Below are 25812 nucleotides of genomic sequence, written 5' to 3'. Positions count from 1 at the left end.
GTTCTACCACCTAGATGGACACACTAGGGGGAATGGTAAAAGGTAGGATACAGTGAGGAACAACAGGAGTAGTGACAATTACACCAGCTCTAATGCCTCTTGCCCAATGGGCAGCCTGGTTGACATCACTGAGTTAACAGACCTTAGTGGTGTGGTTAGATAGTACTTGCACTACCTTAGTAGAGTGATTAGCTAGCTATGGTCAATTCCCACATACTCTAGTCATTCGATTTTGTCAAAATGATGGCGTACACATAGGATAGTCGTTCAACCACAGTGCATATGCATAGTGCTTACCTTGGCTAATCACTGTGTCCTTGTGTCTGCAAGAAAACACAGAACAACCAGGTCAGGTGTGACTGGAAATGTTGAAAGCAGCTATAACTTTAACTAAACCTACTGACTACCAGTGCCATTGTTGTTGTGTGCGTCAGACTCACTTCTCGGCGTTCTTCACCACCTTGGCCAGCAGCTTGGAGGTGGAGGCAGCCTTCACCAGCTTGTTCCTGCTCTCCTCCCCACTATCCCACGTGCTGCTCTGAGATCTCTCCATCCCCGTCCCTCGCTTCGCACTGTGGCCCCTAGACCCAAACGCAAACACACACAATCGATTGAACGTCTCCCAACAAAGGTGGAAAGAGAGACAGAGAGAAAGACCAGGACAGACAGAAAACAGGAGTATGATGGGGTGCCACTGTTATGATAATGGGAGTATCGCCACTGGCTATTGTGCATCATATGCAGGCCACAATGCCTCTGAACTGAATGTGAGATGAGAACCACATTTATTGAAAGACAAAAAAAAACGTCTCTCCTGTCATTCACAAATGGCACCCCCCATTTTGGGTTAATCTGGACCTGAAACACCAGAGACAGAGAGAGAGAGAGAGAGAGAACCAGGGCCTCCTACAGTCAAGTGAGGCCCTGGGCCCTGAGGCCCTGGGGGCGGGACCCAGGCATGCTGCAGTAGGGCACACAGGGGAGAGCACACCCCCAGTCACAGGTTAGTACACACAAGCTGGCAGAGTAAATCCAGCCCCAGGCTTCAGGAGACAGATAGGCCAAAGAGTTAAGACGCCCCACTGCAAAGGAAAGAGTAGAGAGGGGTTTAAACAACGAGAGAGAGAGAGACGTAAGTGAATACAAGAGAAAAGCCAATCCTCATGCGATGCTGTGAGAAGAAGACAAGGTTAACAATAGCCCAACCACACACTAGCCTAGACACACACTGTCCCATCTGGATCCCTTCCGCACAGTCTACCCATCTCTCACTAGGGGGCAGTAGAGGCACTCAGGGGGCAGAAAGGGATGTTTCATTTAATTAAGGGGGGTTGGGGGTAGTTTAGCAGTGTGTTAAACTACTCAGTATGCTGCAGCAGTGGTAGGGCCGGCCCTGTGTCTGTGGACACCACCACACACAGAGGACCGGACCCAGACGACCAACCGGACAAGAATTTGGCGGGAAATGAGGATGCTAGCCTGAACAGAAGTGATCCAGAACGTTATACACGCTTGTGTGTCCATGCATTCACACACGCAGGTCAGGAATGGGCAGGGGCACACACAGGGAACACACACACACACAGAGCAGCTGTGGGGCCCCTGGGAGAGAAGGGGGGAGGGAGAGAACAAAATAACAGTCCCACTGACAGTCTCGACAGTACACTCAGGGCAGAACTGGGATACTTCACTGGATGACTGGGAGAGAGAGTTCGGGAAGGTCTGTATGTGCGTTTGAAATGGAGGGAAAGATAAGTATGACCTAAAAATATTAGGTGATACGATAAATGGATCGAGAGGTTGAGTGATGTTCTACAGCTGACATGTAGTTTGTGCGCTGGTTAAAAGCCCTCTAAATGGGGGACTATGCCCCAACTAAGTGGGTGCCGAAGATGGACCACTTTAGCCTGAGTATAGAGTCTTCTAGAAGTCAGCCATCACTATCACCACAATGCTGAAGAGGCAGACGTAGCCAGCATAAATAACTCCAATGCCAGAAAGAGCCTTGGTCCATTCATATTGGGCGGACACACACACACACAGTCAATTGCTAGCAGATGAGTTAGTAGCCTAATGTGCTTGGCATGGCCCTGGCCCGGACGAGCAGTGAATGGTGCCAGTGAAACAGGCGGGCATGGAATCAGAGGGGCATCTATTGTACAAGATAATTGCTGCTCGTGCTTCGACAGCCTAATTGAGACTGATCTGTGTTATGGGTCAGTATGAGTGGGAAGACTGACTGGGAGAGTCCAGTGTGTGTGTGTGTGTGTGTGTGTGTGTGGGGGGGGGGGTGACCTGCCTGGTGGAGTGCACAGCTGATGTATGACAGATAGGACCACCCTGATTCCTAATGATATAGTGAGAGAGCTCACAGTGCCATGGATGAGAGAGACATCTGCAAACCATTCCTCTCTCCTCTCCTAGGATCCCTCTTTTCTATTCGGCCTGCTCTCCTATCTGAACCCCAACAAAAATGCTTGTTGAGGGCAATTACGAATGAGGAAAAGCTAAACCGTAGGTAAGGTTGAGAGGTCTGTACAGAGGTTAAATGTTATATTAGTAGTTACAGCAGCAGTATCAGTAGTAGCCATGGTAATGCATTGAAAGGTGAGTGATGTAAGCTGGCAGAGCAGCATGCCAACTGCCCCCAGAAGTAGAGTCAGGGCAGAGGGACTGGGGCCAGGGGGGGGGGGTTGGGGAGAGGAGTGGGTGGGAACCTTTTGACTGGGGAGGGGCCTTTGCTCTCCGGGGTGTGCCTCTGGGACTGGGGGGGGTGGGGGGAGGGGGGGTGACTGGTGGCCGGGGAGGGTGCCGTCTGGGGGCTGGCGGGGGCGGGGCCCTTATCGTTAGGCTCCTCCTTCTCCTTGATGCCCTCCATCTGAGGCTTGGAGTCCTTTTTCCGCTCAGGTGGTCCGCTGCAGAGAAAACAACCGGGGGGAGGTTAAAGACACACACACACACACACAACAGGTCGATACTTACACACCTGTGGCAGGTAAGTGGGTGAGGAAAGACTAAATGGGGTTAGGGGGTGATAGATATGGATGATGTAAATAAACAAAGACTGCCCCCCTTACTTACAATGGCAAGGAGCACAGCCAAGTCAAACACCTGCTTTATTCTCATCAATGGTCAAAGCTAGAATCTATTTAGCCAGCAAGGCTAAGCAGCATAAACCGTTTTTTTTAACATTCAACTAAGACATTGGTGAACATAGCCGACTCAGCTACAAGCCCTGACAGGGACTCAGTCCTCTCACAACCCAGGGCTCCCCACTCTGCTGACTCACTGCAAGCTGTGAGGAAGAATGTGAACATGTTGACATATTAGACTTTCTTTCAAAAAGACTGTGAGGGAAAGACCAGAGTTTGTCAATGGTTTAAGTGAGGTGTTTGTAGTTAATTAGAGTGACATTAGACATTTTTTGGAAGTGTGTTGTTTAGGTGTGTGTGTGTTTCCCTATACACTGCATATTGGATATAAGTGTCAATTTGTGTATGTATTTGTGTGCATCTCAGCGTTTGTGGATTTGTGTGTGTGAGAGAGAGTGTGTGGTACCTCTTGGCTGCTGAGGAGAAGGTCTCCTTCCTGGTGACTGACACAGTGGAGGTGTCTCTGTGGCCGGGCTTGCGGTTGCTGGAGCCACCATTGGCGATGCAGGACATGGAGTAGGCCTCGCGCAGGGAGGCTTGGCCTGCAGGCAGGAGGAGAGAGCAGGGCTTAGAACAGGCCCAGAGTGACAAGCTCTGGACACCATGAGATGGTGTGAAAGGGTGAGCGAAAGTGACAGACAGGCAGGCAGACAGACAGACAGACAGACAGACAGACAGACAGACAGACAGACATAGACAGACAGACATAGATAGACAGACAGACAGACAGACAGACAGACAGACACAGACCAACACAGACAGACACAGACAGACAGACACAGACAGACATACAGATAGACAGATAGATAGACAGATAGAGAGAAAGAGAACGGTAGATTGATCAAATCTGCTAATTAACTAAAAGCCTATTCAGGGGAACACTGTTCAGGGATTGGAGGGACAAATGGGGACACCTCAGGGAAAGGGTCAGCCAAGGGATTGGCAGAGGAAGTCTGGATAGAGGGATTTAGTCACAGGACATGGAGGTGGGGAGTGATGGATGAGGGTTAACCGTCTGATCCACGAGGGCAAAAGATGGATTAGCCAGGGCAGATTCCCGCTCCCCCCCCCCCCCCCCAAAACTCCCCATCCTCCTCCTCCTCCTCACCCCATCCTCCAGCCAGACGGCCTAATTGGATAAGGATGGAGCAGGCAGCTCAAACTGCATGGGGGCAGTTGTGTCGGACTGAGCTCAAGCATTGATTAACTACCGACCTAAGGCTGAGACAGGAAACGCCACTCTCACACACACACACACACACACTCACATGTTGTGCTATGTGTAAAGACCCTCTGAAACATCATACTGGAGTTCTGTGGGCATTCGAAGAGTGAGGGGTGTGTGCATACAGCACAGCATTTGAGTCCACACATACGTAGCCACTAGCCACTGACATAACCTGCAGTTATCTCTTTATCTAATGTGTGCGTGTGTGTGCGTGTGTGTGTGTCTGTATGTATGTAGAAGAGGTTGCGTGGCATTCCCAGGGGTGCGCTGATCTCGTATCACTTGACACATGGCTCAGTTTCACGCTCCATTGCTCCCCAGTACAAACACACACACACAGCAGGGGCCTGTGTGTACCCCCCTTCCACCAGCCCACCCCCCCAAAAAAACAACCAGACAAAACAATGGCAGGTGCTTGTCAGGCAAGATAGGAGGCAAAACAAAGGCTAAGGGGGGAAACTTAGAGTGTGTAGAGGATGATCCCTACAGTGGATCAATAGAGCTCCATATATACCAGATCAATGGCATTCAGTTAAGAGCATCTGATCACCGGCTTGTGTCAAGTGATTGATTGATAATAATGAGTTACAGAGATGTATAGACCTGAATCCTTACCTTCACTTCCTTCACACACACCTAGCCACTGACATAACCTGGAGTTGGGTGTGTGGATGTATGTGGGTGTGGGTGTGTGTGTGCCAGAAATACAATGGCCTAGTGTCTCAAAGGAAGTCCTCACGTAACCTTTAACTATACCCACAGGAAACATAGATCCCTGTCTTTAATCACAGAGCAAACACACATAAACACATACATCTTCTCTCTGTCCAGGCTTCTTGATATGGAATATCTGGAAAGAGAAAGACAGATCTGGGGGGGGGGGGGAGTGGAAAACATGAGGGCTGGAAAGAGAAAGATGGGGGGAAGTGAGCAAGATTTAGACTGAGGATGAGGGAGGTGGATAGAAAGTTGTGGACTGAAAAAAATGAAAGATAGACAAAGAATGGGGAAGTGAGTTGTACTAGAGGGGCGTTGAGAGTGGGAGGAAGAGGCCTGTGTGGGGGTGAGGTGTGTTTGTACATTTGTGTTTTTTTTCTTCTACTGGATGGCCCACTGTCTCTGCAGAGATACAAAACATAAGATGTAATCTCCCTGAGTCTTAATCATCTGTACCGTCATTCAGATAAAAAACTAAACACACTGTGATCCATTTGTCACAACGATTTTAAACAAACATTGGTTTGACCGTGAAATAACTTCTGCTGGATACTTCACAAATGTGGCAGAAGTGCTGACTAACAGTGTGGTTACACACATGCATGGGGGGGTTATCACCAAGGGGATTATGCTAAGCAGGGAGTGACATCATAACATAATCAGCTAAAGGGGTGAGTTACGGGAAGGCTGAGTGGAACGGGGGATGACAGAGGATGGATGGAAGTGGTAGGATCAGAGGGATAGAGGGAGGAAGAGAAGTTGAAATCAGGTCAGGGGCACTAACCAAGGCTGTCATTACACACGATCTCAGTATGACTAGTCTACCCCGGTCAGACAGCAGTCTTGATCCTGCAGTCACACACACACACACACGCGGTCCTTTTCCACTTTTCAAACAAGCCGTTTCCTTGGTGAATATTTTTCAGGGAATAACTTTGCATGGCTCTCTGCTAATTTCTTCTAATTATGGATATCTCCAGGGAGGAAGGGAGAGAGGGAGGGAGGGAGTAAGGGCGGGAGGATGAAGGAAGGACAAGGGAAGGAAGGGATAGATAAAAAAAAGAATGCACTTCCACACTATTTGAACAGGCCACAGTCACCCTTTGTCAAGGACCAATGGCTGAGTTTTGCAGCCAGGACATTACCCAGAGAGGCCCTCTCTATGATTCTGGAGGAGAGGGCTGCTTTAGCCAGAGATGTCAAGGCTGCACAGTCACCAGACACTCTGATAATGGTTCACTAACCACACGGAGGGTCTGCAGACAGACTGCCAGTCTCAACCAGCACCCCCCCCCCTCTCACACACACACACACACACACACACGGGACAGAGGGTCTGTGTGTAGATTACTTTTATTGAGGCACCCAGACAGACCCTGGCTGAGAGGGTGAGGGCGGAGGTTCTTACTGATCACACACCACAGGCCCAGGGCAAGAGACACACACTTTACTTCTCCTTTGCATTCTCTTCGTTCCTATGTGCCTCATTATATCTCAATGATTCTGTTCCTTTTTCTCGGTCAATCCGTCTTTCCTTTCCTTCCTTCTTTCTCTGTCTCTCCGTTTCCTCTTCTGAACAGACAGAGCCTTTCATAGTATACACACACACACCCACCCACAAAAAAGCAAAGACGCACACATATGCACACGCACACAGACAAAGAGACACATATGAACACACACACACACAGAGGACACACACTGTGGACACACAGCTGTGTTCTGGGTGGAAACATTCTGCGCCGGGGGTCAAGGTCGGAGTGAAACTGTTAACAGATCCAAGTTTTGGTCTCAGCTACCTCTGTGTAAACACACAGTCTCTCTCTTTCTCCTCCTCTCTCCCTCCCCCTCTCTCTCTTTATCTCCCTGTCTCTCCCTCCCCCTCTCTCTCTCTATCTCCCTGTCTCTCCCTCCCCCCCTCTCTCTCTATCTCCCTGTCTCTCCCTCCCCCTCTCTCTCTCTATCTCCCTGTCTCTCCCTCCCCCTCTCTCTCTCTATCTCCCTGTCTCTCCCTCCCCCTCTCTCTCTATCTGCCTGGCTCTCCCCTACGTCTACAGGTCTATCTCTACCTTTCATTTCTTACCATTCCTAACCAACCAGTGAGGGCAGGACCAGGGCCTCGAGTTTGACCACAGACCTAGCAAAGGGGTACAGCGCCGATGGGTGGGGGTTCAGATGGGCAGCTCAGGTGGCTCAAGGGGTCAAGAGTACGGGGTCAGAAGGGTCAGGGGGTGGGGTCAAGGCGAAGGTCTACCTTTGCCGCTTTGCTGCTTCTTGGCGGAGGCGGCCGTGTCCTCGGAGAGCGCCAGGCGCCGCAGCACGTCGGCCAGCGCCGCCTTCATCACGGTGATCTCATCCTCCTGCTGCTGCACGCGCAGCTCCAGGGACGACAGGCGGTCCTGCACGTCGGACGCGCTGGCCGCTGAGATGCTGTCATCTGGGAGAGGGGCGGAAGGGGAGGAGAGGGTGAGCAACGCTACGCAACGCACACATAACCGGTCCAGTGCATGTTTTCTTATTACAGACGCTTTTTTTTGTCCAGAGCATTTAGAACTCGTGCATGTGGAAAGTATAACATAAACTAACCCTAAAAGAGGCTATACTAGGCAAAGGTAACACAAATAATCACCTCACCAGGCACAGTGGATAACATACATTCAGAATAACATTCAGGATAGAATAACTAACATTCAGAATAGAAGAAGAACATCTTAACTACAATAGTGCATAAACACACACATACACACACACACACTCCAACTCTCACACACTCCAGTCAGTTCCATTCAGTGTGTACCCTGGGTCATCAGTGAGCTTGTGTGTGGGAGGGGGGGGGTTCCCCCCGGCCTATTGTGAAACTACATAGGAAGCAAGAAGACGTGGAAAACTCAGGAATGATCCTGTAATCAAGTAACGGAACACACACGGCTCTGATTTCCTGTGTGTGTGTGTGTGCATGTGTGTGTATGTGCATTCATTTGTATGCCTCTATGGTAAAGGCATACTGTGCATATGTGTGTGCGTGTGTGTGCATGCATGTGTTTTATGCCTCTACAAAAAGAGCATACTGTGTGTGTGTGTGTGTGTTTGCAAGTGTGTGTGTGGACTGGGGGATATGTGCTCTTGCCAAACCTAGCTGTGGTTTAGGTCCTGATTGCTGGATGGGATAAGGGGGGCAAATGGGGCAAGAGGGGGGGGGGGGGGAGGGGGGGGGGTGGTAATGTGCCTTCATCGCTGAGGTTAGTCTTTAAGAGGGGCAGCCATGAGCCTTCTTGCCTCCACATTAAGTCAGAGGACGGACAATATAAATCCACACAACTACCCTTCCACACGAGCACACTGGCTGAGCTCAACTGAGTTGTGGGAAAATAGACATGTATCTGTGACACAGATGTAAATCAAGTACACACACACACAGTTCCACAGAGTCAAGGGACGATATTTCCTCTGGCCACACAGTAGGTGAGGGCAGAGTGGACAGTGCCAGTTAGCCAGTCCTGGATAGCCGAGCAGTGTTAACCACGGTAACAGGAAGGACAACCCATTCTTACTGGGCACATACACACACACAAACCGCTAAACAAAAATGGGATATTAGAGAACAATGGACTCCTCTGTACACTGGTTCGACCTGAGCCAGGGAAGCTAGCCGAGTGCACAGCCATCAATCTAAAGAACAACCAATCCAGCTCAGATCCACTCCTACTGCTTTTACAGCTCTAACTGTAAATCAATTCCCACTCAGAGAGAGAGCCAATGAAAATAGCTGAGAATGGAGTCGTCAATCAACCAACTCTTAAACAGCTCAAGCCAGGAAACATAAGCCAACGCAGAGTTATCAAACAGCTTCATGTCTGAGAGACAGGAATACAAGCAGAGCACAGAGACACCCTCTCGAGGACAGATAAAGTAGAGAGTCTGAGAGGGCCTGAGAGCTAAAGTGCTGAGGCAGCTCTTCTTCACCGATAAAGATGAGAGAGAGAGACAGACAGACAGAGAGAGTATCCTGGACAAAGGGGACCTTTGTCTGACTCTCTCTCTTTTGGTATCTCCTGTTCTGTCTCTACGAGTCGGTTTCACACACACACAAACACGCACACACGCACACACACACACCCCCGACGACCCACCCACCCACGCACGCACACACACACACACATGCACCCTGGAATGGGCTCAGACAGAGAGCAGTGTTGCAGGGATAATTGGCTGCCTGCAGTGTGAAGCCTCTCAGTAGAACACCATAGAACCAGTCTGTTAGCATCAGAGTTACTGAAGCCCTGCTAAGATGAGACTGAGGAATGCTTGAGGTTTCCAGAGGGCGTGTGTGTGTGTGTGTGTGTCGCTGAGCGTGTACATGTGTGTATAGTGGGTGTTTAGCTGTCCCTTGATGCAGACATAGAAGTATCAAATCAAATGTATTTGTATAGCCCTTTTAACAAGCAACGTCACAGAGGGCTTCGCATACACCCATCGAACTGCACATAAACCAAGCTAAACCTTCAAGGAAGACCCTGGAGAAAAAGCTCCAGGCGGGATGTAACAAATGCATGAAGTAACAGAGAGCAGAGTGATGCTCCAGCTCTGAACATGACGCGGCAGAATCAGGAGAGGGGGCAGAGAACAGACATCCGGCAGCCCACGAGGTGACACGACACACACACACACACACACATCCATTGCGCATACTGCCTACCCACACACCCAACAGTCACCTCAACCGCCGTCACCATGGTTACGGAAGCAGAACGGACGTAGGTCTTGCGTGTGGTGTTCTGCGGCGCTCCACAAGTGCTACCATGCCGAGGCCGTTTCTGCTTTCCTGTCTCAAGTCCTTTTGTTTCTTTCTCCTCAGTTTCCTTTCAGTGAAGCCTAACTTCAGTAATGCTTATCTTATCTCGACTCCACTCCATCAAAGGCTCCCCAGGGAACACAAACTGCAGTACGCTAGACTCAGCAAATCTTAATGCCATGTCAGTCTGGACTGGGTAGCCTATACAGTACTGTAGATTAGAGTGGGTTAGTGGGTGAAAGTGAACTTAGATTAGAAGAGTTACATATTTTGGCCGAATGTTTTCGCAGGTTTCTGTACTATAAGAGAGCTACTTGTCATCCCACTTGCTAGTTTGAGTTGTAAAATAGCCCTGTACAGTAGGTGTGAAAAGTGCGTGTGTGTGTGTGTGTGGTAAACCTCAAGGATGGCTCCTTCTGAGCTCTCCAGAGCTGATATCTCCTTGTCTCTGTCTGAGAGGAAGGAAGGCTTCTTCACTTGTCACATTTCACAATGAACTGTCACATTCCTGAGCTCTCCTCTCCACCCCCTGCTCACTCACTCACACACACACACACACACACACACACACACACACACACACACACACACACACACACACACAACATTCTGGCCTAATATTCCTGGAAGTGAAAGCTGTATATTCTGGTTGACTGTTAGGGGGCTGTGCTGGTCTGACACACCTCAGGACAGAGGATCTACTGATACAGCAGTACCATTGGACCAGAGCAAAGGCTGTCCTTGCTCCCCGTTGGACAAGTTGTGATCTACAGGTCTGGTCAGCTTCTTTTGAATACTGTAGTCACCAGGTAACATTGAGGATGCAACCAACTCCAGTGGGACTACAAAGTGACCTCTACCGCAACCTGCGTTATTCTTGGAGGTAAGATCACACAGGAAGAGATGTTATGTACGCCTTACGGCTACAGCGCTGCAGAGGGAGAGGGGTGAAATCCTCCAAAACGTCGTCATGATTTGGTAAATCATTGCAAGGAAGCGTGCTAACAAGTGCATCCTGTCAAACAGGAAACACGACTTTGTAGATGCAAAGTGAGTGAGCTCAATTGTTATGTTGACACAAAAGGCCCTGAGGAAAGACACAGTAACTATATCATTATTATCATTATCCACAGCATGAAGATAAAGGCTGTTCAGACCATTCATCTCTTCACCTTCCTTTCTTTCTTTCTTTCTTTCTTTCCATCCCTCCTCTTTCTGTTCACATCACACACTCTTTCTCTCTTTATGCAGACATGTATTTTTTATGAAGGAAGGACTTGTCTGATTTGCATATGATAATATCCTGCTTTACGCTTGTTCCTTGAGAGAGGTCTCCTGTAAACACGGACAAACACACACGCACACACTACAGACACACACTAACACACACTGCAGACGCATAGACAGACTGCAGACAAACACAGATCTGGGAGTCAGTGTGATCTCCAGCAATGCCTGGAGCTCTTCTCATTAACATTCCCTGGTCACACTTGGAAGGAGGTGCATCAGACACACCCCGCACACACACACTGCAAACACACACTCTCAACAAACACATTTTGCACGCACACTGTGCACACACACACTCCATAAAAACTCCACCCACACACACACACACACCACATACACACACACACACTCACTGAGAACACTTGAATTCCCACTGGCCAGTAGAGGGATGAACCGAGGCAGGAACACACACACACACTTCACGCTCATTTCCGCCTCACACACACAGTATGCAAGCCTGGTAATCAGATTTAGTACAGACATTCCCTCCATCAATACTTAATCAGCATTACACATGCTCCCTGCGACCCCAGTCCTGTTAATGAACAAAGACACCTGCATGAATAATGAAGTCAGCCTGAGGAAGCAGACTGCATTATAAAGCCTGCAACACTGATACATAAACAACTGATTATGGTAATAGCGAGACACGCACAGTTGCACACACACACATTCATTCATTCTGAAGTCTCACAGCCATGTTTTGACAAGGTGTGTCTAGGTGTGTGAGTACCGTGTGTGTGCGGCATGTTTATCATCACAAGACCGGATTCCTGTGCATTTCTCGCTTTAAATTATTTTTTGGGCATGTAAGGACACGTTTGTTTTAAAGAGTAGACTGCACAGTTGGACAAAGTATGTGTGTGCAGGGTTTCCCGCAGAAAATGTGTCCGTTAAGGTGGTAGGGTGGGTTTTGCCTTCAGACCGGGGGGGGGGGGGGGGGGGGGGGGGGGGGGTTTGGACAACGTAGTTAAGGCAACAGGCGTTTGTTGCTTAGGTGGCCGCCTTCGCTGCAAAGTGCTGCGGGAAACCCTGGCGTGTGTGTGTGTGTGTCTGTGTGTCGGAGAGAGAGAGATGGAGAGAAATGGAGCAAAAGAGAGCAAGAGAGCAAAAGTCAGTGTGAGATGTGATGATGGATGAGCAGGGATTATCAGAGAAGCTGCAGCCGTGTCTAAATCTCCACCGCACAACCACATCACTGGGTAATACTGTTACACTGCACGCACACACACACACACACTTTACTTTATCATTGAGTAACGCACACAGACCCACAATACAGCACTGTCAGCAAATCATTCACAATTAGCACACACGTACTTGTGGTACACAGTGTGGACACACACACTCGTAGTAAACAGTGTGGATACATTAAAGCAGTACAGCACACACACTATACTTATATGTGTTATGTTATTGATTAACAACTCACACACATTGCACATTACACAGTCACAGACACACTGGCTACAAACACAAACACACAGTGAGAATGAGACCATCTGTGGATATTGTCAGAACGGGGAATCTCCCTGCTGGCAGACATCTGAACACACTGCACCTCCTCTTACACTAAACACTTAGTTACTCCTAACAGACACACATATGCCAATTGTGCAAATAAACCTGTGTGTGCGTACCTATATTTACCTGTAAGCACTTTGTGTATATTTAACCATCTGAAAGTATGTCCTTCTATAAACGTTTATGAGAGAGAGGTGAGAACATGAGTACAGAGAAAGAGAAGAGAGAGAGAGAGAGAAAGAGGGGAGGAGAGAGGAAAAATAGCCTCAAAAAGGCAGACTCGAATAGCTTTGAACTTTATCGCTTTCTCTCTATCATAGCCCTCTTTCCCCTCCCCACAACAACAAAGTGCTTCTCTATTTGTCTTTAATTTGTGTTGGGTGTGTACTCTGGCAGAGGGAGCAAGGTACCTTGGTGTACAAACAGAGAGAGAGAGAGAGAGAGAGAGAGAGAGAGAGAGAGAGAGAGAGAGAGAGAAAGAGAGAGAGAGAGAGCGAGAGAGCAAGAGAGAGCGAGAGAGAGAGAGATAGAGAGAACTACACAAAGACAGGATGTAACACCGTAACCGGTCCTTGCCCAGAACTAGCCCAGACCTAGTCCCGGCCTAAGTTCCCCTCTACTGAGACCATGAAGTCTGCTAAAGGCCAAGGGGCACACACACACAAACTCCCTCTCCATTCACTCCATCCTAAACTCCAAATCATTCATTCCCTACCTCTCCTATACTCCCATCCACTGTGTCTCTCCCTCTCCCACTCTCTTTGTCCCTTCTCGCCCTCTCTCTCCACCTCTCTCTCCACCTCTCTCTCCACCTCTCCCTCTCCCTCTCCCTCTCCCTCTCCCTCTCTCTCTCTCCACCTCTCTCTCTCCTTTATCCTCCTTCACTCTATCTCTTGCCCTCCCCCTCAGGAGCATATCAGTCCCCAGCCATAAAGCCAGTTACCCAGACAGCTCCACTTCCTCATTTCCTCCTCTGGTGAACCAATCAGAGGCCTGTGTCTCTGGGGTGTGCAGGCTGAAAGAGTTGTGTGTCTAGAAAGAGGTCACAGCAACCACATTGTGGACAAGGAAGGTGCTTCTTTCAAATTCATAATGAGAAAACAAAACCATTTCAAGAAACACGCACACAAACCTGCACACACCAACAGTAATACACATTACACTGACCCATACACCATGGTGTAAAACCTGTGCTGATCAACGCAGGGTTTATGACACACTCTAACCCGCGTGAACAGTCTCACTACGACCATCATCCTTCCCTCCAGCACTTAGCAGTCATAATCAAACTCTCCCCATTCAACCGCACGCACGCCATTTCTAGTAAAAACCACACACTCGCCCAGGTAAAGTGCAAGCGTGCTTGAACCTCAGTCCATTTACGCATTTCCGCAGACGGGAACTCCCCCCGAGAATGCACACAGACACGCGCACGCAGCCACACGCACACACACACACCACCAAATGGAACACCACCTGGCCACTAAACTCCATAGCCTGGTGTCCTCAGCTCTACGGGGAAGCAAGGTGAGGTACGTTACCGGGACAATGGTTGTTGAGCAGGGGGGCGCCAGTGGAGTTGCATACTGGCGAGTCTGTAACCTCCTCCATTCTGCTCTCGCTGCAGACACACACACACACTCGGGGATAGATACACAAGCTCTCTCCACTGACAAGATCCAGGCCGCTTCCTCTTCTACCGAGGGTGCGAGCGAGAGCGTGTGTGTGCAGATTTTGCCACGGCAGTGTGCGTGTCAGAGCAAGGGGCTGCTCTTCTCCTTCTCTGGGCAGGGTGCCTTTTCGCTTTCTCCCTCGGTCGCTTTTATTGCGTCTCGCGCCTCCCTTCCATCCAGTCTCTCCTCGTGTTCTTGGGCGTCTGTGCAGCAGACACAATGCCTTTACTCTCCTCCTTTCCTTCCTTCCTTCCCCTTCTCTCTTTCAATCTCCTCTGTCTTGGTTCTCCCGCTCTCTCCCTCTCTCTCTCTCAGACGCACTGACACACTGCTGCCGCGCTCACACAAAGCCGGAGAGAGTGAGCGAGCGAGTAAGAAGGAGGAGATTAAGATTTTTTTTTTTTATCTTGGCTGACTGAGGGAGGGGCTAAAGCCTAGATATTTAACCTCTGCAGTTCCAGCAGACTTCTGTCAATAGACTCCTGTCAATACACACAGAGACAGAGAGAGAGACAGAGAGAGAGAGAGACAGAGAGAGAGACAGAGAGAGAGAGAGAGAGAGAGAGAGAGAGAGAGAGAGAGAGAGAGAGACAGAGAGACAGGAGAAGAAGGGGGAAGGGGGTAATGGTGTAAGGGAGAGGGGGATGGTAGACTGAGAAAAGGTGTCAAACTCCAGGAGCCTTGTTAGAAAGGTACCAACTCTCCCTCCTCCTCCCTTCTGTTATTCCTTCCTTGCCTCCTTCCTTCCTTCCTTATACGCCTCTTTCCTTACCAAACTTTGCTTTCTCACACCTCTCAATTTCAGTGGAATCCCCTACAGAAATGGCAACGCCCTCTGCAACAGGACTGTACCCTGCATCTCATCAGACAACTATTATAATAGTATGACCTATAAACCATTCTGGAACATTCATCGAACAATCATTAAATGCCTGGCACAGCACTGCAATAGTGATGAGGCCCACATAGTCTGAATCTTATGATTCCCATTTCTGCCACAGGTTCCTCTAGTCTATGTCAACCAACAATGAAGCTCTATGAGGAAAATTGGAAACATATCTGACTTCGTTGAGAATGACCTGAGCGCTCCTTGTTAACATTTTGCTATATTAAGACATTTTTTTCCGCTCTAATGTGAGTGGCCTGAGGTGGATCATGAGTACCTGGTTGGGTCAGAATGCAGCCCAGCATGGTTCCCATGACGATGCCCGGTCAAGCCCGTGACACTGGCAAGCAGACAGGCCTGCGACTGATGGGAAAAGTTATCTATCCCCTATCTCTGTTGTTGCCTTTAGCCTGGTATGTGTGTGAATGTCTGCCTTTCATATTCTTGTGACTTTTTTTGTCACTGTGAAAGTGTGCGTTCATCCATCTTCCAGAATTCTCCCAACACACACCCAGTCTGGAGCGAGAAGTCTCCGTTTAGCTTTGTAACCAGAGCTGAGCCCTGTGTCTTAGTGGGCCAGCGCTCAAAAACGGCTCAGAGAGAGAGAGAGAGGGGGAGGGAGGGATAGAGAGAGCGGAGTGAGAGAGCAAAAGAGAAAGAGAATTCTTTCAATGCAGCTTGCCGCCAAGTTGGAAGGAAAAAGGAAAACAAAGAAAGCCTGGTGACTAGCCTGGAGGAAGAGAGAGAAAGAGGGGGGAGGAAGGAGAGGAAGGAGATACAAGGACACCACTCCCACCCAGGCTCTGGAAATGCTCAGAGGATGCTGGTGATGTAGGATACAGAATGACGGAGGGATGGATAGAAGGATGGAAAGATGGACGGATGGTTGGGTCAAAAGATGGGTAGATGGATGGGCACAATCGATACAAGAAAGTTGGCAGTGGCAGCATCAGACCGTGGCAGAATGTGATTTCCTTTGAGAAAGTGACACGTGGGGGTGACACGTGACAAACAGTAAGGATCATCCAATTGCCACACACAAAGCGGAAGTTACTGCTGGAAGGAAATCAATAGGCCAGGATCAATATTGTGGCTACACTGCTAAGTGTCATGCTGTGAAAAGGAAACCAAGATGGTGCGCCTTGTTGATGGGAACTACACAGAGCCAGGAAGGAAGGAAATTGGCGGGACACACACCACTGGGCATGAGTCTGTAAAGTCTGAGTACTGTAAATACACACACACCGACGCACGCACGCAGACAATATTTCATGAACTCCAAAAAGCTACTGCACCCACACCCAGACCATACTGTGGAGAAACTGCAGCAAAGAGGGAACTCTAAGTAGAGTCTGCTGGCATCAGATACTGTAAGCGTTAACCCAGTAACCCAGTCAGCTATCTCCAACCCAAATGTGCGCGTGTGTTTGTGTTAATGCTGTGTGCACAGACGCACGAGAGAACACTTGACTAGAGCGAATGTAGCGATACATTCTCACACTGTTTCTCTGCTGACTGGAGGTAAGGGACACGGGGGGGGGTAAGGAACTGGCACTCACTCGTGTTGGGGAAATGATGGTGCGAGGCATGAGACTGATTAGGTACTGTAACAAACAAGAAACAAACGACACCTTCTCCCTGTCAATCCCTGTACTTGTAGCCACACAGATTGTTCATCTCTGCACGTTTCCCCTCTCTCCTCCCCTGCTCTGTCGCTCCTTCTCCCCGTCTTTCCCCCTCGCCTGTGCCCTAATCTGGCTAATGGTTTTCAGATCGGGCATGTCGGGGCGGCCCGCTGTTAGGAATGAAACATTATCTGCTAATCTTGATGCCTGGCTAACATTGTTGCTTAAGTGGAAATGGCTGCCTGTCTGTGCCAGCCTGATGACTTGGTTACCCAACAACAGCTCCCTGTGGCCTCCTTCCCTTGTCGTGGCTCCCTTCTGGGTCCCTGTGGAACCCTGGGCAGCAGCCAATATCGCAGTGTATGGCTGCCACGCCCTCCACCCACGAGACATTAGCGTTAGCATGAGAAACAGAGAGCAGCGAGCGCCTCGGGGGGACTGAAGTGTCAGGGTGCCCTTTCAAGTGACATACTGGAGGTCACGGAAGGAGAGCCCCGCCCGGCCCGGCGGACACGGCACTCCTAACAATCGGCACTGTGCGCACACACGCGTGTGTGGTTGTGTGTTTCAGAGATTAACGGCAATAGACCCAACCCAGCAGAACACGTATAACCCTGGGAGTGAGAGCGAGAGCGAGATGAAGAGATAGAGACATATCTAGCCAGACAGGGTAAGAGAGGCCAAGGGCTCCCATGGGAAGGAGGGGGTCGAGAGAGATATGGAGGTGGTGGTTGGGCGGGAGGGTCAGGGGTTAAAGTTCAGACAGATGGAAATACCAACACTGCAGCCGCTAAAAGAGAGAGGGGTGAGGGAGGCGAGAGGAGAGGGGAGGAATGTGAGGCGCTAACCACAGAGGGACGTGGAGGACAGACCGAGACATGTTCTGGAGGAGGAGAAGGAGGCTCTCTGGAATCACGACAGCACCCTGACAGTGCGCTAACGCTAACGCTAATGCTAACGCTAACAACATGGGGCACTTGTGCTTAGCAGACAGCACCACACGCTCCTGCCGTGCTCACTGTGAGACTGGCTTAGCAGGGCTTTTTTTCCAAAGATCCATTCTGTAGATCGGGATTTGTTCTAGGCTTGGCTGTCAAAACTCTTCCTCCGGTCGTTCCTCAAAACTCTTCCTCCGGTCGTTCCTCAAAACTCTTCCTCCGGTCGTTCCTCAAAACTCTTCCTCCGGTCGTTCCTCAAAACTCTTCCTCCGGTCGTTCCTCAAAACTCTTCCTCCGGTCGTTCCTCAAAACTCTTCCTCCGGTCGTTCCTCAAAACTCTTCCTCCGGTCGTTCCTCAAAACTCTTCCTCCGGTCGTTCCTCAAAACTCTTCCTCCGGTCGTTCCTCTCTCCTTCCCTCGCTCCCTCCATCACTCAGTCTGGGTTAACTGAGTGTTCGGATCATAGTGCCTTGGTGTGACAGCCCTGAGAGGAGAGGGGGTGTGCAGTCCACACTGGGGACAACTGAGTCCAAGTGACGTGTGTGCATGTGCAAGTAAGGACATGTGACAGTTGTACCAGTTGTTCCTGGGAATTCGCAAATGTACAGTGGATTGTTTGAGTGTGTTAGTGTGGGACGGAGTGGTTGAGTGTTAGTGAGTATGTGTGTGTGTGTGATGCATCGGCAATAAATAGAGGAGGCATATATAGCAGATAATATGTGTTATTCTAAGACCCTGCTCAGTAGTCGAGTGTTAAACCCAAACTCTGTAACCCCATGGAGTAGCCTAACAGATGTGTGTATGCATGTGTGTGTGCGTGTGTGGTTGTGTGCGGTTGTGTAGGGGGGCCCTCGCCCCTCGCCATGCTACGCCCACCACTCCTGCCCCTTGGCAGAGTGGCCCACATTCCTCAGTGCCCTGTTTCCAATTAGACTGGCACCATGCCACCACACTGCAGGAGCGATGTGACCGGCGAGCAAACGCAACCCAACACACACTCCAACCATACCCAACACACACTCCAACCATACCCAGTACACACTAACCATACCCAGAACTTACTATACACCACCCATACCCAGTACACATTACACACCACCCATACCCAGTACACACTAACCATACCCCGTACATGACAAACTTAACATACCCAGTATATACTACACACCACCCATACCCAGTACACACTAACCATGCCCAGTATATACTATACACCAACCATACCCAGTGGTAGGTAGGTATATTTCTTATAACATGCCATGACAAATTAAACCTGAGTGGACAATAATGTTTCTCTATTGTATTCTACCCAGTCCATTCTACAGCCAGTTACCTGGAAGCAGAACTAGTTCTGTCTGAGTCTGAACATGCTTCTTCAGCTGTTGGGAATCCATCTGGGCTGTGTAATATGTGCTTTAAGATACAATACGGACATACAGTACTCCATACATAGAGCACAGCCTCATACCGATCTGGTGTATGGGCTTTAGGGCTTAGTTCTATCTCTGCAGTTTCCTTTACAGATGTATCCGGCACACACATACACAAAACACACACACACTCACTCACACACACACACACACACACACACACAAATACTAGCAAGGACTTAAACACTTACACACACGAAGGCGAAATGCGAAAGTGGCAGGTTGCCAGTTCCAACCACAGCTTTGTTCGTCTACAGTAAAACTCCTACACACTATCCCCTCCCCCGACCTCCTCTCAGCTCCAAGCCAAATTACAGGTGTGCTGACGCAGCCATTTTGTCTCCATGAGTCAGGAGGAAACAGACCGCGGGTCATCCTGACACCCCAATCACAGTCTCCAGACTACCGGGCAGATTGATTGCTCTTTACACTGACCGGCTCCATCAAAGGAGAACATCGTAAACCCTGTCGAGTCCTGTATCCAATATGAGTCCCAACACATTTTCTGAGAAGGCAAGAGACAATAATGATTACCTAGATGTGATCGTGAAACAAGCCCAGTCCAGAGCCGCGCAGCATACGCAGGAGATAAGGGATCATTTCCTCTCCAGATGTATTTGCAGTGTACGGGGAAGTTAATCATCCACTTCAAAACAAGGGTATTAAAAGTCCTCCATATGTAAAAGTCGCTTATCAGTCAGCCCGACTGATAAGGTGGTTTCATCATCTCTCGCTGAGATAGGTTCGCTTTCACTGTGGCACATGCACACACAGTACGAGGACCCTAATCCCGCCACGGCACCATTATATTGAAATATACACGTGTGCACACACGTTCATGGACAGACACACACGTGAATGTATCCGAACAAACTTTTGCAAAAACACATACAAAAGCCAAGCCTCCGAGCCAGAATGTAACGGTAGTTTGCGAGGGGCTGAAGGTATAAATGTGAACCGTATGTGAATGTGAGGTTCTGATCCAATCCCACAGTTCAGGTTCCTAGCACAACTTCAGACCACCCTGTAGCTAAAGGACACATGCATTCTACTGTTGTGTGTGTGTGTGTGTGTGTGTTTGCGTGTGTGAGTGGAGAGGTTGAACCAGTACCGTGTGTGTGCACGGATGTGTATCCACGTTGCGTGGGTGAGTCGGTATACCTGGTGTGGGTCGAAGATTCTGTTGTGTGTTTTATGCAAGTGCGTGTGCATATGTGAGGGGGAGCCTTCCTGCATGTCTAACCCTGTGCTGTACAACAGAGGGACTACAGGAGCTACAGGAGAGTTAAATATCACAACTGACACAAGCTGACAAGCTGACACTTGTCTTACTGACTGACAGACTAATGAATGCCAACACACAATTATTCACCTACTTTTAACTGCCGGAATACCAAGCCTTGGTGTCTTTCCAACTGCAGTAAAAACGGAAGGAAAAAAGCAACAATTATGCTTAGCGCAAATGAGATAAAATGTTGAGAACGGACGAGACAGAAGGAGAGATCCGGAAACCCTGTGTGTGTGTGTGTGTGTTTGTATGTCCCGTTCTCTGAAAAGAAGCATCTGGACCTGAGAGCTGGAGGAAAGCGGGATGAAGGAGGGAGAGAAGGAGGGAGAGGGGTGGTTGAGGTTGCAAGGACGACTGAACATCAGAAAAACATCTAAAGTAAGACCAGAACTTCACAGAGAGAGAGAGAGAGAGAGAGAGAGAGAGAGAGAGAGAGAGAGAGAGAGAGAGAGAGAGAGAGAGCAACAGAGAGGATTTTGTATTTGCCTGAGGAGACATACAGTATGTCCAGTATGTGTGTAAGTCCATGTTCTTCACATTCACATTCCTCCAGCAGAATTTCACCTATACTCACCTAAAGTGCAATCTGTCAATACTTCTTAAATATAAAGTCAACATATTATAACAAACAAAACTGATAGTATTGCAGTCATTATCTAAACCCCAATAAAGGTTCATGGCTATAAACTGAATGAACAATATGGCCAATGTATTCATAACCTTTCCATTTGAATATGATATATCCCCACCTGCACACCCCTGCATCATGGCCACGGTCCTACAGTTTCACCCTACTCTACAGGGCATCACTCTAAGTATATGTAGCCTTTTGAGTCACCTTTTGTTCTGTGACAGCTCCAAGCAATGAGCCTGGAAGACAGCACCCCCTATCTGGCCAGCTACAGTACAACACTTCACAGATCACTGGAGCAGACATCCACCGAGTGTATGGTTGTGAGAACACACACACACATACGCACCTCCCCCAATTGCTTACCTGGTCATAATGTAAATACCTCTTGTCCTCCAGTCTGGCTGCCCAGTTGCCATGGAAAAGTACCAGAGGAAAGTTGGCGGGCAGTAAAGAGGCCTCTCTACCCCCCTCTCCCTCTACCCTTCCTTCTCTTTCTCTCCCTCTACCCTTCCCTCTCTTTCTCTCCCTCTACCCTTCCCTCTCTTTCTCTCCCTCTATCCTTCCCTCCCTTTCTCTCCCTCTACCCTTCCCTCCCTTTACCTCCCTTTCTCTCCCTCTACCCTTCCCTCCCTTTCTCTCCCTCTACCCTTCCCTCTCTTTCTCTCCCTCTTTTCTTTCCACCCTACCCCCTTCTCTCTCCTTCTTCCCCTCCCTCTCGACCCACTCCTTTTCTCTTTCTCCCCCTCTCTCTCTCTAACCTCTCTCTCTACCCCTCTCTCTCTCTACCCCCCCTCTCTCTCTCTCTATCCCCTCTCTCCCTCTACATCTCAATCCCACTTCTCTCCCCCTACCCAAGCTCTCTCTACCTCTCCCTATCTCTCTCCCTATCTCTCTCCCTGTTTCTCACTAACACCTCTACTTTGCTCTCTCCCTCTCTACATGTCCCCTCTCCATCCCTCCAGTTCCTTCCTTCACTCACTCCCTTCCTCCTCTTCTGAGCACCCTTCTGACTCAGCAGTGCCTGCAATGAGCAGCGTGACAGATCCAGGTCATCAGCCTGCGCCCACACACCCCAGGACAGAATGAGGTCATCTTCCTGCACCAGTGTGGTGCAGGGCACTGCTACAGGAAGTTCACACACAGCTGTGGCACACATAGAACAGCACCAGATAGGGTACACACCGGTTGACCAATGGACGTGCACTACCTTTTCTTGGCTTGAAACTTTCCATGACCAATATTGCAAATTCCAATTTCTTCTCTGCATGTAGGCTACATAAAAAAACACATCAAATATTGTATGAACATACAGCTGGCCTTAAAACAATTGGACGTTTAAATGCCTGTGCAAGTTAGACATTGAATATTTATTCACTACTTTCAAAGACTTTTGATTGGTTTCCATGACTAGATTCAAAGGCCAAGATACCACCTTCAACACTTAAATTCCCTCCCTTCACCAGGTTTAGAGTGTGGGGGTTCTGCTGTCACACTGAGACCTGCTGACTAGACGCTGTCATAGGTGTTGCCCTGTCAGCTCTGCAGGGACACACAAAGAGCAACAGAGGCTAGCGTGTGTGTGTGTGTGTGTGTTTAGGCCTAACTCTGGGGGGGAGGGCTGGCGGTGTGCAGAAGGCAGTAAAGGTTAGCTGGTCAGGAGCAGAGTGGGGGTCGTTAGAGGGAAAATGCCCGACACAGCACATTCATGATTTGTAGGTGACAAACAGCTAAAAATAAGCATGTGCAACAGACTCCCAGCAACAGACACAGAGCAGAGAACTTAACACTGACACACAAGCATCTTATGGAGTCAAAGTGGACACTCATATCCAGGTAGGTTTTAATTGACTCCTATATCGAAATGCTTGCCTATCTCTGCCAGGGTTAGCCAGACTGGTGGGCCCACACTGTGCTGTCGGCTGCTAGCCCTCGCTGTAAGAATGACCTTCCCATACCCAGACACTTTATCAAAGCTAGTGCACACAAATAGTTTGAGTGACACACACATACACACCCCACTCATCAAACCTCCGCCTCCAACCCCACCCCCACACACTGCTAATCCCCCCCACTCACTAGAGCGTCACTGACACACTAATAAAGCCCAGCCCTCCTTGCCTCCCACCCCTGTGCCAGGCGGGTCTCCACTGGCCCATAAACTGCTGTCTAATCCTGGCCTGATGGCATTTAGCAGCGCTTGTTTTGTTTCCCTGTATTACGCCTATAAACACCAGCACAGGGCAAGCAGGCCTTTCCAGCAGTTAGACTGGTGAAACTAGTGAAGTTCCACCTGTGTAGTCTCGGGAACTCAGGAGGTTATACACTAGACACACACACAGTTGACAGATTCAAAAACAAACTCAAATCATCATCTAATTCATCTATTAAAACAGATCATCATGTTCCTGATACTGTTTGTGTTAACTGGTCAAAAGGAAGCAAACCCCGCCTCCCCCTTTCTTTGCCCCTCCCCCTCACCTGGCTCCTCCTAATCCCAGCATGTTTGTGTGACCCGAAGCCCTGACCCTCATCTAACACACCATCCTGCCCCCCGACCCTCCGAGAGACGAATCCAAGAGAGGATTAGAGCTACACACTACATACACACACACAGAGCTACACACTACATACACACACACACTACATACACAAACACACACACACACACGCAATGCCTAATCCTGATTAGAGCCCCCCCCCCCCGCTGTGGAGAGACATGCGCCCCAAAAAACACAACCTGCTCCCTCTGTTCCCCAACCCCCAATCCCCCTCCCAATGATCCACCTTGTCCTACTTCCTTATCCAACACATCCATCCATGCATCCATCCTAAAGGGTTATGTGGGCCCTGATCCAGCTAGGCTTCATCTCCTAATGCCTGGAGGCCCTGCCAGGTAGGAACAGGAAACCTCATGCCAGACACATACACGGCCTGACTAATAGGGATAATTAGTATAGCGTGTGTGTGTGCACGTGTGTGTGTGTCACCTCTCAGGTGACCTGCGTTCAGGAAGTCAACACCTGACACCATTCAGGCCTGATCCCTGCACTTCCTGGTTCCAGTAAGTGATCACTAGAGAATAGCAGCATTAATGAGCACCAACTTCTACCTTGAACACACACACAGAGACACACACACACACGTTCACGCACAGGATGCCTGAAATGCCCAGCAGTCGATCTCTGGGAAGAGCTCCAACTTGTCCTCCCTCCCTCCCTCCCTCCCTCTCCCTCTCTCCCTCCCTCCCTCCCTCCCTCCCTCCCTCCCTCCCTCCCTCCCTCCCTCCCTCCCTCCCTCCTCCCTCCCTCCCTCCCTCCCTCTTCCTCCTCTTCCTCCTTCCCTCCCTCCCTCCCTCCCTCCCTCCTCCTCTTCCCTCCCTCCCTCCTCCTCCTCCTCTTCCTCCTTCCCTGCCTCCCTCCCTCCTCTTCCTCCTTCCCTCCTTCCTCCTCCTCCCTCCTCCTCCTCCTCTTCCTCCTTCCTTCCTTCCCTCCTCCTCCTCTTCCTCCTTCCTTCCTTCCTTCCCTCCTCCTCCTCTTCCTCCTTCCCTCCCTCATCTGTCAGTGGACTGCAGACACAGCCAGGCTCTTTCATCAGGGGAGTGTTTACAAACACCAGGTCTCCCCCATCCCCTCCCACACACAGTAACAAGACCTGTACCACATGTGCAGGCTACTTAAATAAACAAAGAATTTAACACAAGGCGGCCTGCCTGCCTGCCTGTCTCCCTGCCTGCTTGCCTGCCTGTCTCCCTGCCTGCTTGCCTGCTCTTTGTGGTGAACTCCATGTCTCTCTCAGTCTGTCACAAATAGTGTCATGCTGTCTGTCCCCACAGCTCCTAGACTCTTTTTAGATCAGAGTGGAGGAAGAAAGCAAGGCAGAGAAAGAGTCAGGGAGAGAGTCAGAGAAAGAGGAAGAGAGAAATAGAGACAGAGACAGAAAGAGACATTATTTATTTTCATTCCAGCTGTAATGTAATACATTGTTATGGGGTGGAGGGGGGGGGGGGGGGGGGGGGGGGGGGGGGGGGGGGGGGGGGGGGGGGGGGGGTGGGGGGGGGGGTTGCCGGAGGTTTGGAGGCAACATTCCTGCATCTGGAACTGCTCTGACGCACGTGCTGTTTGATCACTGCTCTCCCTCTCTCTGGCTGGTCTCTCCCTCTCTCTCTCGCTGGTCTCTCCTTGGTCTCTCGCTCTCTCGGGCTGGTCTCTCCATCATCTCTCCCCATCTGGCTGGTCTCTCCCTCATCTCTCCCTCTCTCCGGCTGCTCTCTCCCCCTCTCTGGCAGGTCTCTCCCTCGTCAAGCCCCTTCTCTGGCGGGTCTCTCCCTCACTCTGGCTTGTATTTCCCTCCTCGTCTCTCCCTCTCTGCCTGGTCTGTCCATTGCTCTACCTGGTGTCTTTGTCAACCTGGACGTTTGTCGACCTCTTTCCCTCCCCCCGCCTGCAGTCTCTTCCCCTCTGTCGCTTGCTCTTGTTCCCGAAATCTCTCCCCGTCTCTCACTCACCCTCTTTCTTTCCCTTGCTCTCCTCCTCTTTCACAGGGAAGGAATTCTGTAACCTGATCCTCCGCTTGTCTTTCCTGCAATGACCACAACTCACATAGGCAAGCAGTACACACACACACACACTCACTCTC

General features: G+C 49.8%; 1 protein-coding gene across 3 annotated transcripts in view; it reads right to left on the bottom strand.

The window, feature by feature from the left end:
• Positions 1–25812, bottom strand: part of LOC136943002 (echinoderm microtubule-associated protein-like 4) — a 44825-nt gene that overhangs the window by 15268 nt on the left and 3745 nt on the right. Inside the window, exons 1-7 of one of the 3 annotated variants that reach the window (XM_067236117.1) lie at positions 14606–14714; positions 14245–14562; positions 7352–7534; positions 3559–3694; positions 2718–2915; positions 441–581; positions 298–323 (exon numbers count right to left, since the gene is read on the bottom strand). In XM_067236117.1, the coding sequence (XP_067092218.1) occupies positions 298–323; positions 441–581; positions 2718–2915; positions 3559–3694; positions 7352–7534; positions 14245–14314 (754 nt within the window). In that variant the 5' untranslated portion in view covers positions 14315–14562; positions 14606–14714. Of the gene's footprint in view, positions 1–297; positions 324–440; positions 582–2717; positions 2916–3558; positions 3695–7351; positions 7535–14244; positions 14583–14605; positions 14715–25812 lie in introns of those variants that run through there. The other 2 variants (XM_067236118.1, XM_067236119.1) reach the window with 2 other exon arrangements.

The sequence above is a fragment of the Osmerus mordax genome, chromosome 5 (genome assembly GCF_038355195.1).
Source record: "Osmerus mordax isolate fOsmMor3 chromosome 5, fOsmMor3.pri, whole genome shotgun sequence".
Lineage (NCBI taxonomy): Eukaryota > Metazoa > Chordata > Actinopteri > Osmeriformes > Osmeridae > Osmerus > Osmerus mordax.
This window is presented reverse-complemented; position numbering and strand designations above follow the sequence as displayed.